The sequence below is a fragment of the Rattus norvegicus genome, chromosome 14, assembly GCF_021556685.1.
Source record: "Rattus norvegicus strain SHRSP/BbbUtx chromosome 14, alternate assembly SHRSP_T2T, whole genome shotgun sequence".
Classification (NCBI taxonomy): Eukaryota; Metazoa; Chordata; class Mammalia; order Rodentia; family Muridae; genus Rattus; species Rattus norvegicus.
The window spans coordinates 1,227,408-1,244,176 of record NC_141547.1 but is presented as its reverse complement, the minus strand read 5'-3'; the positions used below and the strand labels follow the sequence as shown (position 1 = coordinate 1,244,176).

Here is a 16,769-nt window from a genome sequence, read left to right as displayed (position 1 = left end):
ACAGTTTGACTTCTGGTCTCACCCGGAGTGAGGCCCACCCAGAAATCCTTCCAATGAACGCATCCACCCTCATCTCTGAGGTCAGGCTGGGTGCCCTGGACCATCTCACACCATGGACAGACTTAATCCTCAGGTCTCCCTCTGTCCATCAGCACTGACATGTTCTCATGCTTAGGCAAGCTCAGCCTCTGCAATTCCTAGTGCTCAGTGCAAACTATCCAGACACCAGCAATGACTCTATCCTCACATCACGACTGCCATAGAAACCAACACCAGGACACCTACTGTTCTCTAGACACATGGATCCTCACCTGACAGCAGGTCTGCGGGTGTGTAAAACAGTGCTCACAGTGCAGCTGTGGATGGATGGATGCAGGACAAGAATCCAGCGACACAGATCAAGGTGCCCAGAGTAAGTTTCTAAATTCAAGGAAGTAAAAAACTTCCTTACATTCGGTTCACACAACACTGTGAGTAATTCCACTGTGACGTATGAACTTTATGGACCCTGAGGGAGGACCTCATCCATGAGAGAGAACATGTGGGCCCAGGGGCCTGTTAGCCAGTGACACAAAAAAGGAAAGTCTTAAGTCTACAGCAGGCAGCTGTTGAGTTTGAACCCTCCTGCCACCGATAGCCACATGGCTGCAGGGTGCTGTTCCTCCAAACCTGTGCCCTCCACAGCAGGTAAAGATCAGGAAGAAAGGGAGAAGCAACTTCTATCCAAGTATTCTAGGCACGGTTGGCCTAAAATCTTTGTATTTGTTTCTCTTCCAGGCAGGGACCCCTCCATGCACTCCCTGCCTCAGAAGTCAACTGCAGCACCGGAAAGCCAATGCCCACCACCTTCCCAGGGTCTCTGAGCCAAGGAAGACCAGGGACTTTTTATTGGACCAACCCAAATCCTTAGGCAGCTCCCCAAGCAAAGAGGGTCATAGTATGTGTTTGTGGAATTCCCTAGTCTCAGGGCCTTTTTCACCAGAAGTGACATTCCATGTCGAAAGCCCACCTAGCTTTACCCCAAACCGCAATTCTAACAGGGGAGCTGGGACTGCCGGGCCTCTGAGAAGTGAGAGGTTGGGCCACTCATGTGGTATGAGTCAGCGGCCTCCCCTGGGCTCCCTAATCATCACTAAGAAAGACTTTGCTGACAACAGAGTTTGCAGAATCCATGTGTACCTGGGGGTGGAGAAAGCTCTGGGCACAGCAGGAGGAACACCATGAGCCTCAGTGAGGAACAAGTACGCAGCTTCCTGGATGGGAACCCCACCTTTGCCCACCAATACTTTGAGAAGAAGCTGAGCCCTGAAAATGTGGCAGGGGCCTGTGAAGGTGGTTGCCTGGTGGACTGTGGCAGCCTACGAGAGCTGTGCCAGGTGGAAGAGAGTGCAGCGCTGTTTGAACTGGTGCAGGACATGCAAGAGAGCGTCAATATGGAACGCGTGGTCTTCAAGGTTCTGCGGCGTCTCTGCACCATCCTGCATGCTGACCGCTGCAGCCTCTTTATGTACCGCCAGCGCAATGGCGTAGCTGAACTTGCTACTCGGCTCTTCAGTGTGCAGCCCGACAGCCTCCTGGAGGATTGCCTGGTGCCCCCTGACTCTGAGATCGTCTTCCCTCTGGACATTGGGATTGTGGGCCATGTGGCTCAGACCAAGAAGATGATAAACGTGCAGGATGTGGCAGAGGTGGGTGATCTCCGGCTACCGTGTAGAGTAGTGTTCTGCATCCAGAGATTTCATAAGGACTTCAGGTCACCCTTCCTTGTCCCATCTCCTAACAGTGCTTAGCCTCCTGTCCTTCCCTTCCATAGTCTTTCACATTTCCAGTTTAAAAGGAGGGAGGGGCTCCAATGGAGCTTTAAAGGGTCCCTCCTTTTCTCCCCCGTGCTGCCTAATTGCCACAGAAACGCCATTTAAGAGATGTTCTTGTGGAGGTTTTTCCGGCCTCAGCCTCTGGCCTTGCCAATGTCAGGCCTCCTTTATGCATGATAAGCACTGTGAGGACCCGGGGCGGCTTCAGTGATCATCAGACATGAAGAGTCTTCCGTGATGATTATGGTTATCTGCAGAGAGGTTGAAGCACTTAGGCGGGGACTGGTGTAGAGAGGCCAGATGCCCCAAACATCCAGGCATGGCAGAAGCAACTTTACCCACAAAGGGAACCACACTGGTCCTGGAGGCAGAGGATCTGGGATGTAGGAGAGGGCAGGGATAGAGTTGCAAGAGATTCAGGGTCCAGGATGGGAATGGACTTATTGAGATAGACTTCATGGAAGCTGCTGGTTTGTGGCAGGTATAACCAGGACAGAGCTCCTGTGGGTGGAAAGCACCATGGGAGACAGTGAGTGAGGCACCCACTAGATATGGGTGTGACAACAGCCGGGGAGGCTCAGAGAAGGGTCAAAAATGTATTTTACAGTTTAGAGAGCTCCTCAGAAGGGTTGGGGGACAGTCTTCCTCCTGCCACCCCTGCCTGTTCTGTTTCTCTTCCTCTTTCTTTCCCAAGGTACCCAGGTAGCCTCAGCACCTGCTACATAGATCAACCACATACAGTGAGGGAATCCCAAAAGAGGAGAGGGTCCCCTCCTGGACAGATTCCCCAGAAGCAGTCTGCTACCTTCACTCCTGGCCAAGTGGGAAGGTTGGGCGGGAGGGTGCTGCAATCCTCTTACACTCATCTGTTATAAACAGGCACCCACTGGCGACCTGAATAGAATAATCTGCAGGATTATCTTGGTCTTCACTTTGCTTCCTTTTAAAGAAATGGGTCATCCATGAGCCAAATGGAGCATAAATTACCAACAAAGCAAGACATTTGGTATATAGGGGAGACTGTGACCGAACATTAATATTCTAGGCTTCTTGGTCTATCCACCCTTCCTCATTTTCTCACGCATTCTCCTGCCTTCTTTCATTCATTCCTGCTCTGCCCTTTTCTTCCTCCCTCCCACCCACCTTCAAGCAACCCTCAAACCGATGCCTACCCAAAGCCCTGAGCCTGGGGCAGGTTCTTTCCTTCCAATTGCCCTGATCCACACCAGAGTAATGATGTTTCTCTGAGGTAAGATCAAGTTGCAACATTGCTCTTAATCCTATTCCCAGGTCCACCTGTGTCCTGCAGCCCCCTCTCCAAGGTTTCTAGTCATTCTGTAGCCTAAAAGATACATCCCCAGAGGCAGGGATACCATGTCTGCTATTGTGGTGATTCTGTAAACTGCTGTCAAAGTCAGCAAAATCCAGATTTCCACCAGTGGCACTAGGACACTCTGCATCTCCAGGGATAGGATTCTGGGTTCACATGCAGGTTTTCAACAAAGAAACTGAAACAATCAACACAATCTTCCCAACACACTTGGTGCTTTCCTTGCAATCCAGTGTTGTTCTATAGTGCGGTAGATACAGTAACACAGGGTTGATACAAAGTTTTAATTGCACATAGACACTCACTGCACCTGGACACATTTGATCTCCAGGTTTTGCTGGGGAAATGATGTTTGTTTCACCATGTAGCTACAGTAGTTACACCAGACTGTTACTAAGCATAAATAGACCCTAAGCAAAAATAAACAATGAGCATAGGTACAGGTACACCATGAATACAGGAAGGCCTTGAAGACCATGAGCCCAGGCAGAACATGAACATAAATAGGACATGCACACAGGTGAGACATGATCATAAAACAGAATACAAATAAACTCTGCCTAGAGCAAATGTTAGCAAGTATGGGAAACTGACTCCCCAGAGCCATGAGTATATCTTCTTGGCATTGATTGTATCAGATTGTTAACATTTCTGATGTGATGCCTATCTCTGAAACCTCATCTTCTTGCCCCCCTCTAACCAGAAGCATGTCCCAGGGTGTGGCTTTGTGGAGGGAAAGTCTGCTTGAGACTATGTTCACATATCCAGCCTGTAAGGAATGTGGTAGCATTGGCATGTGTAGAACATACCTCTGAACAGAGAGCCTGAATCCATGCCTGAGACCCATCTGTCTCAGGACCCTATAATTTCTTCATATGTGTCACCGCCTTCCCCTAGGAACAGAGGCTAAAACCTGAAAGACAGTTATTTCAATAGGTCTCAGGTTCATCTCAATATCTCTGGTAACCAGTTCAGAGCAGAATAAGCCCTAGTATTTCAAAACCATATATCCAAAACCCCATAAAACCTGGGAGATAGATGCTGGGCTCTCTGTTTTGCTCTCCATATGTCATAATTCAACAAAATAGCAAGATCATTTACCCTAACTGTCTTCCAGAGAGGTGTGTTAGCATGGAGGAGATCAGGACAGCACATATGACGTCAACCCAAAATACAAGTGGAAAGAGATTCACCAACGAATAATGATATTTATTTAACAATAGCAAATCACTCCAATGAGAATCCCCATGTCCTGGCAAACTATTAACATATTTAAGGAAGTTGGGGGCAAGTGGTAGATTTCAAAGCCAAAAGAGAAAAAAATAAATTGCTTCCATAAAAAGTTCATTGGTCTTAGGGATCGAAGGCAGCAGATCACTGGTAGAGACACCCATGCTGGACAGGCATTCTCTTCTGAGTGTGTTAAATGAGTTGTTTCAATCTTAAGGACCACTAGAGATAAACTGAGTAGGTGTAGTGGTGCACGCCTTTAATTCCAGAACTTTGGAAGCAGATGGGGGCAGATCACTGAACTAGAAGCCGGTCTGATTTTAGGCTAACCAGGGTTATATGGTAATAGCCAGGCTCCAAAAAAAAAAAATAGATTTTTGCTATAGAAGCTTTTGCATAGGTCAGAAAGCTTGGCAGAAGAAATATCTCTGGGGTCTTTGGAAAGTTCTCAAGAGAGTATTTATGTTTGGTGGTGGCGTGCAACTTTAATCCCTACACACAGGAGGCAAAGGCAGGTGGATCTCTATGAGTTTGAGACCAGCCTGGTCTACAGAGCAAGTTTCGAGACAGCTAGGGCAGTTATACAGAGAAAACTCATCTTGAATAAGATCTCTTTTTAAAAAGTATTTGAGGGGGGAGGGGGATGTTTGCCCGGAAACCGGGAAAGGGAATAACACTCGAAATGTATATAAGAAATACTCGTTAATAAAAAAAAAAAGTAAAAAAAAAAAGTATTTATCTCAGAGAAGCAAACATGAGTGTGTTCTCCACTCCCACAAACTTTCGTTACATCCTAGATTATTTCTTGGATCTAACAAGAATTATTCATCCTTTAATCATTAATTTTTATATTTTCCCCTCTGATCAAGAACATTCTTTAACATTACTGCTGATCAACTAACACTGCATCCCTTGATGCTCAAAGGGACCTGTACTGATTGGCTGTGTATGGGTCAGTTGGTTGGCTGTTGAGAGAAGGAGACTGACAGCTAGCGTCAAGACCGTTTCAGTCATATTTAACCAACAGAAAGCCAGAGGGTCAAGCTCTCAGGACTGGTGCATGCACTATCACTAAGCTCCACCTCCTCAGGTGATAGCCATTACCTCACTGGGCCAACTGTCATTTTGTCAGAAGCTGAACTTCTATCCATTCTTGACAGACAGCAGGTACAATTTTAAAATAAGGAATACGGGCTGGGGATTTAGCTCAGTGGTAGAGCGCTTACCTAGGAAGCGCAAGGCCCTGGGTTCGGTCCCCAGCTCCGAAAAAAAAGAACCAAAAAAAAAAAAATAAGGAATACAAAGTATTGGTTTGTTATTTTCTTTTTTAGTGTTTTAGATTTATTTATATGAACACACTGGAGCTGTCTTCAGACACACCAGAAGAGGGCATCGGATCCCATCACAGATGATTGTGAGCCCCCATGTGGTTGCTGGGAATTGAACTCAGAACCTCTGGAAGAGCAGTCAGTGCTCCTTAACCACTGAACCATCTCTCCAGACCTCTACAAAGTATTGTTAACAATAATATGACAACTTCCATTTCATGGTTTTTTTTTAATGGAGAAAGGTTTATTATTTTATTTTTAATGAAATACAGTAACCTAGATATGAAAGGGACAAAACAACCAAAGAAGAGTGAGGGCCAAAGGAAAGGCACAAAGAATGCATGTAGATGCCAGACACAGGTGTTGCACACACAGGAATCCCATAAAAATACAGAACTGGAAGTCATGATATACATGCAAAGGATCTACAAGGTTAAAAAAAATATATTTTGACTTAACACTGTTAAGTTCTTAACACTTAAGACTTAAGCTGTTGAGTTCATTTTCTGTTGGTCATCTACTGCTGGGTATGGGGCCTACCCTCTAGAATGGTTTGTTTCCTCAGTGAGGCTCCCTTGGAGAAAACTAAAAATAATTCTTCATTCGCAAGTAGCTATCGATTGGAGATAGTTTCTGGGTTAGGGATGAAGGCCTGTGTCCTCTTTTCCCTTCGGCTCTAGGACCCCGCTCAGGAACAGACCCACACAGGACTGTGCATGCTGACACAGTCTCTGTGAGTTCATATGTGTTCCAGCCCTGTTATGTCTAGAAGGCATTCCTTGGTGTCCACCATCCTTTCTGGGTCTTACACTCTATCTCCTCTTCCACAGTTTCCTGTGCCCTGAGGGGAGGGATTCGATGGATTTTGAACTGAGTATTCCAAACTCTCTCTTTCCCTCCTCTCCCCTCTCTCCCCCTCCCTCCCTCCCTCCCTTCCTCTTTTCCTCCCCAACCCCTCTGAAGGGAGGGATTTGATGGACATCCTTTAGGGCTCTCTCTCTCTCTCTCTCTCTCTCTCTCTCTCTCTCTCTGCATTCTGTCTGGGGGTTTCTGTATTTGTTCCCCTCTGCTACAGGACGAGGCTTCTCAAAACCACTGAACAAGGTACAGGTCTATGAGTAAAGCAGAATGCTGTTCGGAGTCAGCATTTTACACAAACTGAGACGAGAGGGAACCAACGAAACGAGTCATGTGACCACAGAGGAGTTTCTGGGACCTACTATGGTACCTGAGCCTCTCCCTTGTTTTATGTAGCTGGGTTCTAACTCCTGAGGAGAAATCTGGAAACAGCATAGTCTTGACAACAGCACAGGCGTTTCCTCATCCAACCAATAGCTGGTCTAGAGCAAATTTACCACATAACATCCTATACTCAAGGAGATACCGTTTAAAAGGGTGACTTGTGTAATTTTTGAGCAAAAAGTTGTCTTGGCAATGTTGCCAAAGTCTCTCACTGGGTAAAGAAAAGGTTTTCTAGGGTCAAATTCTGTCAAATTATCCAAACTGGCCATTGGCTATCTGTATATCTTAACAAATATCATCATCCTTCTCATAAGCAAAGAAAAATTAAAGGGTCAGAGTCTTACGATACAGTCTTATTCTGACTGTAGTTTCCATTCTCTTTCTGCCTCCGTCTGCGTCATCAGACCATTTTAAAGACTATATTTGAAATTTTCATCAAGTTGTACAACTCTAGCTCATAGAGCTCCAGAAAAGAGTAATCATTGACCTCAATAATTGAAATCTGTTTTGAGATGTTAGAGAAAAAAAAGAGTCCAGAGTCTAGTCTAATCTACAGGTAGACAAAAGAATTAGAAGGCAGTGAACAGTTACAGTATGACAATAGATATTTCGTTTTCCTTTAGATGTAATTCTTTTAGTAACACTGATTTTTTTTTTCAAAACGACTTGCTAGGTGAGTTTCATTTTTATCAAATTTGACTTACACAAATACAATTAGAGAAATTATTTCTCTTATAAATAATCTCGGACATAGGAACCTTGAAGCAAGAAAGCCAAACAGAGGTAGAAACTAAATATAACTATATTCCCCAACCCCTTGGGCAGCAGACCTACTTCTGTAACTTGCAAATTGTAAAGGGAGGGCCCTCAAAGCCAGAATCCTGTGCACAATTTAAAACATGTCATTCAGTTTAAAGACAACTTCTATAAGAATACATTTTACTGACCCTGTGCAAAACAATCACAGGATCAGAAGAAAACTGAAGTATCTATAGGTCCTTCTTAAATTTTGGAGGACCCAAATAAGGAAAAAGGAAAAGCTTCCATCATTGCTTATAAAAATGTGTTCTGTTTCTGTCAAATTTCTATAAGCCGTATAGAGCTTAAGGAAGTTTTCTTAAACCTAGAAAAATATCTACGATACAGCAATGTTTCAAATAAGACATAAAATCACTGGAAGTGTTGGCGCACACCTTTATTCCCAGCACTTAGGAGGCAGAGGCAGGCAGATCTCTGGGTTCAAGGACAGCTTGGTCTACAGAGTGAGTTCCAGGACAGACAGCCCTACGTAGAGCAGAAGAGACCCTATCTCAACAAACCTTGTTAAAAAGTTGTTTTGCTATGTAATATAAAACTAAAATATATACAAACACACACACACACACACACACACACACACACACACACACAAAGAGAGAGAGAGAGAGAGAGAGAGAGAGAGAGAGAGAGAGAGAGAGAGAGAGAGATTGGCATCATAAAATGTAAGACTTCTGTTTCCTAGAGAATTATGAAAAGAGAGAAAGATCCTACAAAGTTGGTCACATCTTGACAGGAAGCCATTAAGAACAGCATTGTAGGTGCCTGGTGGAATGGTATGGGAGCCATGAGATGCTGGAGGAGGACATACAAACAGCATTTGTACAGCATGTGTGTACATCATGCTACCGAGGCTGCAAACCAAGATCAGTTGCCTTGAACAGGGGCTTGGTGAAACTGTCTGGTTTACAGGGTCCAAACACGTTAAGGAAATCCCCAAAGAAAAACTTTCATTCTGGACCTTTAAAACAAACGATGTTAGCACCCGGCTACAATACCAGTCAGAACTGAGGCAGTGGTGGGGGTCATCAGAGTCGATGGAAACGTTGAGTCAGTCACCATGTTACTTAAGAACTTAAAAACTTTAGGGCGGGAAAGCTGTAGGTAGAAAATGATTCAGAACTAAAAACACTAACCTCTTGAAAATTTTTACCAATCAAATCAATAGTTCTGGAAATTTGTTATTTTAACACTGTGGGTTACTCTCTGGTTTTATGTTTTCATAACAATGATGTCTTTTAGGAAAATCTATCAATGTTTTAGTGAAAACCCACTCGTTGGCACAAAGTTCATTTGTAAGATTAATCTATCAGAAACCTACAGACTTCTTTAGCCCTTAGTCTTCCTACAAAATTCTTTCTCATACAAAAAGTCCTTTCTTTTGGAATCCTTTGCAGGTAAAACTACATATAACCAAGATATTTTACTCTTACTTTAATTTCTGCTGAACTAAAGAGCTAACCTATGAAATAAAATATTTTAACTGTCTACCATGTACTCAGACTTTGTGAGACTTTTAAAAACATTTATTGTGTATGTGCATCTGCATGCAAGCAGGAGTGCATGTTCACACACCCACAAACTATGCAGGAGTGCATGTCCACAAATGGTGAAGATCAGAGGACAACTTGTAGGCATTAGTGTCTCCTTCCAAGATGTGAGTTCCAAGGATCAAACTCAGGTGGCCAGGCTTGTTAGCAAGCATCTTTTTTTTAAAAAAGATTTATTTATGTATATGAGTGCTTTATCTGCATGTAGACCAGAACTCATTACAGATGGTTGTGAGCTACCATGTGGTTGCTGGGAATTGAACTAGGACCTCTGGAAGAGCAGTCAATGCTCTTAACTGCTGAGCCATCTCTCAAACTCCTGCAAGCATCTTTACCACCGGAACCATCTCACCAGCGAAGGAGTTCCAGAAACACGTTTCCTCATAGAGCAATCGATGAATTTGGTGTTTTAAATTACTCAGGGATGACTTGGAGATCACATGAGTGTCAGTTAATTTCTGATAGTATAGTGTAATTTTGGAATTACATTGAAAATTCAAAATTAATTATTTGCTTACTTTTACCTAATTTATTTATTTTTCACTCTTAAATCTAAATTGCTTTTGACAACTGAGATGTCAGTCTAGTGTCAGGCTCATCTTTTGTTGTTTTGTTGGTTTTTTCAGTACATCTCAACTTTCCCCTCCCTCCGCTCCTCCCAGTCCTCCCCCTCTTCCAGCCTTCCCCCTCCTCCTCTCTCCCCCAGATCTACTTTTCCTCTGCCTCTGAGGGTCATCTCATCTTTTTGTTAAAGAAATGCCCTATGAATGTGCTATGCTTTTTTTTTTTTTTGGTTCTTTTTTTTTTGGAGCTGGGGACCGAACCCAGGGCCTTGCGCTTCCTAGGCAAGCGCTCTACCACTGAGCTAAATCCCCAACCCCGAATGTGCTATGCTTTGACACTCAGGGGCAATGGGCATATTTCCATGTTGTGTGCACATGTTCTTGAATCACAATTCCGTAACTTGTGATCTCAATCATCTGACAGTGGAAAAGGTAGATCTGTATTATGCTTAATGTTGACAACGAAATATATGTTAGGTTTAGTTAGGCCAATGATATTAGCCTCATTCATCAAAGACCTACACTACCAATACCTTTACAGTTTAAGGCTTCCCTCTCTGTCAAACCTACATAACGCAGTGAACCCAGAGGAAAACATGCTGACCACTCTGAAGACTTCAATTATGTTTTACCAACAAGTTTTAAATCAGCTTATTGATCAAAGATTCATTTAAATCATGTGAATGAAAAAGCTTCTGGATTAACGTATTTTTAGCAAGCTTAGGTGTACTCAATTTATGAGGATTCGTTTATCTCTAAGCCAATTAAAAATTCAGCTCTTATAAATCCAAGGTAGAAAAATCGCAGGTTCACAACATAGATACACACACACACACACACACACACACACACACACACACACACACACACAGAGAGAGAGAGAGACAGAGAGAGACAGAGACAGAGAGACAGACAGAGAGAGACAGAGAGAGATACAGAGAGACAGAGAGAGACTACATAATCACACAGAGAAATAAAAGCCAAAGTCTTCCTTTAATTGGGAACTGGGGGTAATGTTCAATGAGATAACATAACGCAGGGCCCTTTGATCACATTTTTTATCTGCAAATCTTGGTGCTAATGGGTATCTACATCTGATCAGATGACATTAATCTTAATCTGCGAGAGGAGATCAGAGAAATAGAGCACAGGTTCTGTGAGGGATCCTCACTCAGAAATGACAATCCCAAAAGTAGAATTGGCGAACTGGAACCGATAAAAATCAGTTTGATGCTGGGTGTGGTGGCACACAACTTTACTCCCAGCATTTAGGAGGCAGGGGCATACAGCTTTCTGTATGTTAAAGACTAGTCTGTTCTGCATCGTCTGTTTCAAGTCAGTTTTTTCCCTAGCACCATGGCCTCCACTGCAAACAAATAGATGTGCATTTGGAAGGCTGGGTGAGTAAATGACTACAGGTAAATGGGTGAGGGGTGAATGCATGGGTGAGTGGGTAGAAGGACGGGTGGATGGATGAGTCAGTGAGTGGATGAGTGTTACTGAGCAGCACTGGTACCTGCCTGGCCTATATAGCCAGAACAACAGGGTACAAAGATATGAAAGGCTGAAGGAAGGACAAGGCTATGCCATAGCACAGCAAAATCCTCAGAACAGAAATCAGACCATAGCTCAGGGTCTCTAGAGTTCTCTGCCCCTATCCTTACCAAAGACATGAGAACCCCTAGTTCTGCACACACAGCTCACCCCTTCTCCTACTTGTCATCTCCTAAATGTCACAGAAGGTTTGACCCAGGACACTATGTATCCCTGGTCCCTCCCCTGCAGTAGCTTCTCACTGGAGGGCTCCATTCAGCCATGGAGCCAGACTGGGACTCAATCCTGAGTACAAGACACGGTGAGGTTATGTAGCCAGATATGATGGGGGTACGTTCAAAACAATGGACGAGTAAAGGCGGGGGCTGGCACTGTGACTCAGTGATAAAGCACTTGTCTGACGTGCAAAAGGCCTTGGGGTTCTGTCCCGAGCACAGCAAGAGTGCAGAGAGACTTACTGTTCATAACAGACAAGGGGTAGCATCAGGATTACTACTAAAACAGTGTCCCTGAAAGGAGGAGCTTTGTGGTTGATGTCACGTATATTTCTACTGGAAAGATTATATTCCCTGAGGATCCAGCACATCCCTGAACAGATGTTGCTCAAGATCATGCCTCCTTGTGCATTGTATATTCAGGAAAGGTGGTTGGGAATGGCTCTGGGGTGGAGAATATAGCATTATAATGGAGTAATGATGAACATTGTTCACCTTGGGTTATCCAGAAAGGGGCTGGAAGGTTTGATTATTTTAACCTTGTTCTGTGTGTCCTTCTCTAGAGGACTTCATCTGAAACAGTCTAGAGTAATGCAGAAGGCATTTAAAGGGACAGCAAGTTCCCCAGTAAACAAAGTTGACTTATACATTTCTCCCAGCTACCAAAGAAGTTTGGCTGTGTGGGCCATGGCTTCAGGAGACCCAGGGATGTTTGAGGTAAAGAAGGGATGCCGACGATTAGGGGTCAGCAGAATAGAAAGGATCTTGGCCTAGACAATGGGCACGGAGAAGTGGATCTTGGAGAAGTCTTCTGGTCAAGAAGTGTCCCAGGAGTCCACCATATTTGTGTTGCATATGCATTTATATCTTGGCACTGAAGAGTTCAATTCAGTCTCCAGGGCCTGAGTACTTATCACCTTTGCCCACTTTCAAAGCAGTCAGATATTCTAAGTGGGAAACGATGGGAGCAAAGAAGCCCTGAGAAGACAGGAATGGACAAGAAAAGCAGGAGGAAGCCTGCAGATGCTCCCGAAGCCACAGGATGACAAGGAGGGAGTCTGGGAGCCGCAGGGCTACATGTCAGTGTTCACTGTAGAATGCAAATTTACATCACATACATAGAAGGGCTAGCCTCTAGAAGTCTAGAGGTGACCAAGAGGCTGAAGAGACACTCTCTACATGGGGGGCTTGTAGGGCCAGGCTGAGGATGAAGAGCTCCTGGGGGCATTTGAAGGCCCAACCAAAGACATGGCATCCTTGACTTACTGAAACACATGTGTGAATGGCAGGAAAATGGAAATCAAGGAAAGGTAGAAACGTGGTTATGAGGGATTGATTTGCTTAAGGCTAGTAGATTTGTCTCAGGGAGCTCTATAGTCCTGTTTTACTGGTGGAGTCACAGAAGGAAGTTCAAAAGGGAAACTGCTAGTCAGACTTGGCATAGATATCCCCAGAACAATCTCACTCAAAAGCAGCTTCACAGAGGGACACAGAGCCAGACCTACCATGATGACCAAGCCCAAGTTCTACCTGATCTCTGGCCCTGGACTCTAACACTTATTTACCCTTTTCCTAAGAGTCTTGTCTTGTTAGGATATGATCCTAACCATAATGATACCAAGATCCTGTGGGCATAGCCTGTTGGGTGAAGATACTAGAGTATCCCGAGGAGGGTATTTGATATCCCAGGAATAGGTGAGGTTGAAGGATGTTACCACAACATAAAGATTGTGATTCTACATCTGGGGCCAACAGTAGGCACCTGATAGGGAGACTGGGGACCTCATCAAGAAGGCGGGAAACCCAGGAAGTCAGATGCCATGGAGAAGAGAACATGGCAAAATAAAGGGTTTGAGAGCATTTTAAAACCATGGCTTTGGTCACAGTTATTTCCCAGCAGGGGAAGGAAATGTGGAGAGACAGCGATGACTAAGTTATGTTCCGGAGTGGAGAGATCAGGTCAAGAGCAGAAGATAGGGAGGTCCCAGGCTAATCTACAGCTTTACTTACAAAATGAGACTTAGACAATGTATAGATAAAGATGAGCAATGAAGTTAGGTGTCAAGTGGGGGTTGAAATGTGGTAAAAACCACGTTAATAAGAAAATCAAAATGAGACAACTACCAAGTATGACTTTTGTGCCTTGCACACTCTCTGAAAGTCACATCTGTAGATTTGTGGGCTTCTTTGGAGGATCAAATGTACTTCATCTAAGAGCACTAGTTCTCAACATTCAAAATGGTGCAACCCTTTAATACAGTTCCTCATGTCGTGATGACCCCAATCATAAAATTATTTTTGTTGCTCCTTATAACTGTAATTTTGCTACTGTTATAAGTTGTATTATAAATATCTGATATGCAAACCCTGTGAAAGGGTCATTCAACTCCCAAAGGGTTCATGGCCCACAGGTTGAGAACTACTGATCTAAGAGTCAGATATGCAAAACCATGTGACCCATCTGAGGATCAAATATGTGTATCTGTGTGCGTCATATGAGGGTGTGTAAAGATCTATGTATACCATCCAAAGGCAATTTCTTGCTCTGTGCAGAAACACCTTGGTATGCCTTGGTGTAGTGAGTGCTTCAAGACTACTGTAGAAGTAACCTGCAGATCGAGATTAGCCGCTATCACCAGTGGTTGGTCAGGAGATAGGTGTGTGCCAACCACCAGGTATCCAATGATCACAGTGACAAACCATGGGGAGCTACCCAGGATATGCCAAGAGAAAAGAATATCCAGGTAAATCTCTTCCTCGGAGGGATATACCATGTGAACAGAGCCTTGTACCTGTGATTTAGCCAGAAATAGTTGGCAATCTTCTGCGATAAGATATTAATGCTTATGCGAGTAATGTCATCTCTGTCAGGGTTTGCTGCTCATCTTCTTTCTCCACTATCATCATATGTTGATTTACCTCTATCTTAGTGCCACATGGCAGCCAGGTGGTGGCTGCTTCTCCAGGAATGAGAGAGGGAAGAGGAAGAGTTGACTTTAGCCACCTCCATCCCACAGAGAGGATGGCCCAATCTTCAGACTCCTAGTAGGTTCCTATAGCTAAAATGTGACCTTGCTAACATGCTACCATGGAGACGGAATGCCAGCAGGGAAATTTTCAAGCTGCCCATAGGCCTGAGCTATGGAGAATTACGACAAATCACTGGGCTTCAAGATAACATGGCCCTCAGGACACATAATAAAGTCTGTTAACAGTGGGGCCTGTCAAAGGCATTGATAGTCGTCCTCCATTCACCAAACAGGAATGGGAAAGACATAAAGGTGCTCCAACTTTCTGAGACAGAACCTGAAGAGAAAGTCACAGCCTTTTGCCTCAGTCACTATGCCAGGGCACTTTAGTCTCATGTAAATAAAAGAATAATCAGAAAGCAGAGAGGAAGGCAGCGCCATGTCTGTTAGGAGCTACCCGGCTCTAACTTAGTACCCTGACCCTAGCTTAAATAACCTGTTCCTTTCAGGGGTGACACTAATGTCAGAGGCAGGATTCCTTTTATATCTTGGGGTAGGGGATGTAGGAGCCCTTTCTAAGCTCTCCTCAAACCCTCCCTGAGCCCAGAGATGGGCAAAGCTCACTGTGTCACAAAGTCTCATGGTGGACATCGGCAGAGCATAGGGTTAGTGGTCAGATCCCAAGACACAGGGAACTCTCAACTGCAGCTCTCCAGCCAATTTGTCTTGGTGATAGCGTCCTGTAACAAGCCACCAACCACAACAGAGTCCATCCTTCATGCAGTCAAACTTATTTTTCCAGGAAGAGTGTGCAGCAGGCTTGGAGGGGGCTGGAGGTAGAAGACAGCCACCTGGGCTAAAAGTTATGAGGGTAGGCAGTGGGGCAGGCTTGAGCAGAGAGGAGGCCAACTTTGCCCAAGAGTAGACAGATGCTCGAAGACCTTCTAGGGGTTATTTGGAAAACTTGGGAGACTCCTTAGGAATCAGAAGTTAGGTGAACTTTATAGAACCCCAGGAACAGGGTGAACTCTCTTTGCCCAGAGACTGTGTCTTGAGTTCAGAGGTAAGGCTACTTGACATCACAGTGCTAGTCTAAATGGTGGCCGCCAAAGCAGAGGTGCTCCCTCCATAAAGACCTGGGAGCACCAGGCTGCCAACGATAGCGGTAACCTCTCTCTTCCCACTGCAGTGTCCTCACTTCAGCCCATTTGCCGATGAGCTCACCGACTACGTGACAAAGAACATTCTGTCCACGCCAATCATGAATGGCAAAGATGTTGTGGCTGTGATTATGGCAGTGAATAAATTGGATGGTCCATGCTTCACGAGCGAAGACGAAGATGTGAGTGCTGGAAGGTGTTCAACACACAGCTCTTCCCACGGCTTTGCCCACTGTGTCTGCATATTCACCACCTCCCCGCACGCCTTTGCTCATCTGCGTGCAATTATCTCTCTCTAGTCATATGCTTGTGTGGGCCATGCCTCTTGACAAGTCTAGGTCTGAGCTGTGTCCCTATGCTAATCTGAGTGTGTGCGCTGTGCTTATCCAGAGGCATCAGCCATGGCCACACAGAGATTTGAAGAATCTCTGTGTGTCTCTGTTTATCTGGGTGTATGGGCTATACCCGAGGCATTCATCTTTGTGCATATAACTCATGTCCCTTTGTGTGTGATCCATGTTCCTGCCCCACAAGACTGAACCTTTGTGTGCATGTCCACACCCATGAGTGCTAACTATAGCTTATCAGTGTGCTTGCCTGTGTGTGGCACTTCCTCCAGGACCATTGGGGTACGCTTCTCTTCTGTCCATGTGTCCTTGAACATCTGGATTTCTGACTCATGCTGTTATTAATTGTTGTTTCAGGTTTTCACGAAGTACCTGAATTTTGCTACATTAAACCTGAAGATCTATCACCTAAGCTACCTCCACAACTGTGAAACACGCAGAGGCCAGGTACCTGTATGCTCTGGCTGATCCTTCCCCAGCCTTCTACCCTCATAGGCTGTTTTGTCTTCATGAATGGCCAAGACACTGTGATGTCCAATCGAAGCACGACTCTGGCCTAACAGGACCATTCATGTTACCAGTACAAAGCTGACTAGGGGGCAGAAGTGCTATGCTCACTTAGGCAGGCAGGTTGGGAGGAAGAAACTGGAA

The 16,769-nt window shown here is 44.7% G+C and overlaps 1 protein-coding gene across 1 annotated transcript in view; it reads left to right on the top strand.

The window, feature by feature from the left end:
• The first annotated feature begins 1,190 nt into the window (after positions 1 to 1,190).
• Positions 1,191 to 16,769, top strand: part of Pde6b (phosphodiesterase 6B) — a 43,106-nt gene continuing 27,527 nt past the window's right edge. The window contains exons 1-3 of the mRNA NM_001106024.1: positions 1,191 to 1,688; positions 15,801 to 15,953; positions 16,476 to 16,565. Coding sequence (NP_001099494.1) covers positions 1,221 to 1,688; positions 15,801 to 15,953; positions 16,476 to 16,565 — 711 coding nt within the window. The 5' untranslated portion in view covers positions 1,191 to 1,220. The remainder of the gene's footprint in view (positions 1,689 to 15,800; positions 15,954 to 16,475; positions 16,566 to 16,769) is intronic.